General features: G+C 26.2%; 1 protein-coding gene across 1 annotated transcript in view; it reads left to right on the plus strand.

Annotated features, from left to right (window-relative positions):
* Positions 1–2,519: 2,519 nt before the first annotated feature.
* The window catches only part of Phum_PHUM375050 (alpha-2-macroglobulin precursor, putative), a gene marked incomplete at both ends in the record, with an annotated part of 10,751 nt that continues 10,740 nt past the window's right edge, over positions 2,520–2,530 (plus strand). Inside the window, one exon of the mRNA XM_002428250.1 lies at positions 2,520–2,530. This exon is cut by the window's right edge and continues 5 nt beyond it. Coding sequence (XP_002428295.1) covers positions 2,520–2,530 — 11 coding nt within the window.

Consider the following 2,530-nt stretch of genomic DNA (forward strand, 5'->3'; position numbering starts at 1 on the left):
TAAAAGAAGAGAAAGTAAAATTATTTATTTATTTAATTATTTCACTCGTAATAATAATTATAATAATAATAAAAGTTATAAATAGGTAAAGACAAATTTTATTACAATATCAATGTTGGCAGTGTTAAATAACATTCCCATTTTTTTTTTTTTTTTTGCAAATTTTTTTTTTTTTTTATAAACCCGGAAGTCATTATTAAAAGAAAATTTTTTTTTTTGAATTTTCACGCAATGAAAATTAAATAATTTTTATTTTCTTTTGAAAAAAAAAAAAAAAATTAAACCGTATAAAAAATAATAATAATTTTTTTGTTTGTTCGTTTGAAATTCGATTAATTATTTATGTTTTTTTTTTTTTTTAAGGCTTTGTAGTAGTAGGAAAATTTACCGCTTTTATCACAACATTCTCCCCCCCCCCCGAGCATTCGGGGAAAAAAAAATAAAAATATTTATTCAAAATTATTTTCATTTTATTTTTTTTCTTCTTAAAACTTTTGACCGCCGATGATTCTTCGATTTTTCTAAAATGGAGGTCACTAGATATAACAAATTTTAAAATGACCTTCTTGTCAAAGATCTACTTTCGACGAGAAAAAAGAACCCAAAGTGATTGGAACTTGTTTTTTTTTTCAAGTACTTCAAATTATAAATGGCGGTGGCCGCGATGGTGATGGTGGGGGTGGTGGTGTATTGAAATCCACTAAAATATAAAAATTTTTTTTTTTATTTCTGTTGGTTTAAAAATTTTTTTTTAAATTGCGTAAATAATCGACTCGAAGTTTACGGATTCACGGATGGTGATTTAGAATAGTTTTTTTTTTTTCTTTGTTTTTCTTTCCCTTTTGTTTCGGTCATTGTTGTTGTTGTTGTTGTTGTAAGTCATCATGGTTAAAAGGCAGTGAAAGTGATACGAATTTTTAATTGCAAACAATTTTTTTTTTATTATATATTATTATAAAGAGAAAGAAGAAGAAGAAGGAAAAAAAGTGGTTTTGGGTCATTGATTTTTTAATTATTTTAACAGGAAAAAAAAAAAAAAACAACAACCACAACCTTAAAGTTTTCTCAATGCAAAAAATCCATTTATTAATATAAATTTATTTATTTATTTCAGATGATGGACGTTCTGAAAATTTTTTTGTTTTTATGTCTCTGCTTAGCTCAAGGTTTATCTCAAACAACAGCCAAAGGGTAAGTTAGTTTCCGTACATAACAGTAACTTTTCGGTTATAAATTATTTAAAAACGAATGATAAAAAATTTTTACAACTGTGTATGTGATTGATGATGTTTAGCTTTGCTTAACAAACAAACAAACAAACTTTCTAAAACAACAAGAGAACAAAACGAGATGAAAAAAAAATTTTGTACAATCATTTGACCGATAAAATAATAAAACCATCAATAACGTTTTTGAAAACAAAAAAAAAATTTTTTTTTCTAAATTAAAATTGCATCAATGAAAAGGTTAACAAGTTTTTAATCGTGTTTTTTTATAAAACGGATTAAATACGAAACATCGAACATTTTTCTAAAACATAAAAAAAACCGTTATTTTTAATTTAAATGAAAATTAATAATTAATTACATAATATTTTATTATTATTATTCTTTTTTTTGTTTGTTGTTGTAAATTTTATATCCATTTTTAAATATTAATAATCATTACACGTTGAGGAAAATATGAATGATATACAATTTTTTTTTTTTTTAAATTTTCCACATTTTCTCATTATTTCTATTAAAATAAAACAAACGAAATTATTTTTTTAAAAAAAAAAAATAAGTTTTCTTTGTTTAATTTAAATTTTTTAAAACAAATTTTATGTTTGTAGGTAGTACGAATGTCATTCACCATTTTAAACAAAAAAAAATTAAAATTTTTTTTTTCTTTGTTTGTTTGTTTTTATATCTGTGTAGGATACTTTTTAATTGCATAATAAAAACAACTTATTCTTCTTTTTTTTATTTATTTTTTTAAATATTATTATTATTATTATTATTATTATTATCCACCATTAAACACGACAAGGCTACTTGTCGGAGTTTTTAAGTATTTATCCGAGGTTTCTACCCGATTCCTTAGGGACAAATACTCGAATTTCGGTGGTGCCACTTATTATAAGATAGCACCACATCAATTCTTGAAGGTCTTCCTGAGTCCGTCTTATTCGATGGGAACGATTTGTCTCCTGAACTGGGCTCCGGTGACTAACATCTTTGGAGTGGCCAGGGTCAGAAGCAGTGAAATTCACGTTCTCGTCGAGCTGCCTCAGGTCGACAGTAGAACAAGATTTGTTTTTTGGTTCTTACTTTGTCTTGTTCTCATTTTTTTTTGCTCTTTTAAGCCAACAGCACGTGGCGTTCTCAGACGGTCACCCATCCAAGTTTGCACCACGCCCGATGCTGCTTAACTTCGGTGATCGTACGGGAACCGGTGTGACCAGCACGCTATGGCCGTTGGCTTTTATTATTATTATTATTATTATTATTATTATTAAACGAGTATAATTAATTAAAATGCGTGTAGA

Source organism: Pediculus humanus, genomic scaffold (genome assembly GCF_000006295.1).
Source record: "Pediculus humanus corporis 1103172107826 genomic scaffold, whole genome shotgun sequence".
Lineage (NCBI taxonomy): Eukaryota > Metazoa > Arthropoda > Insecta > Psocodea > Pediculidae > Pediculus > Pediculus humanus.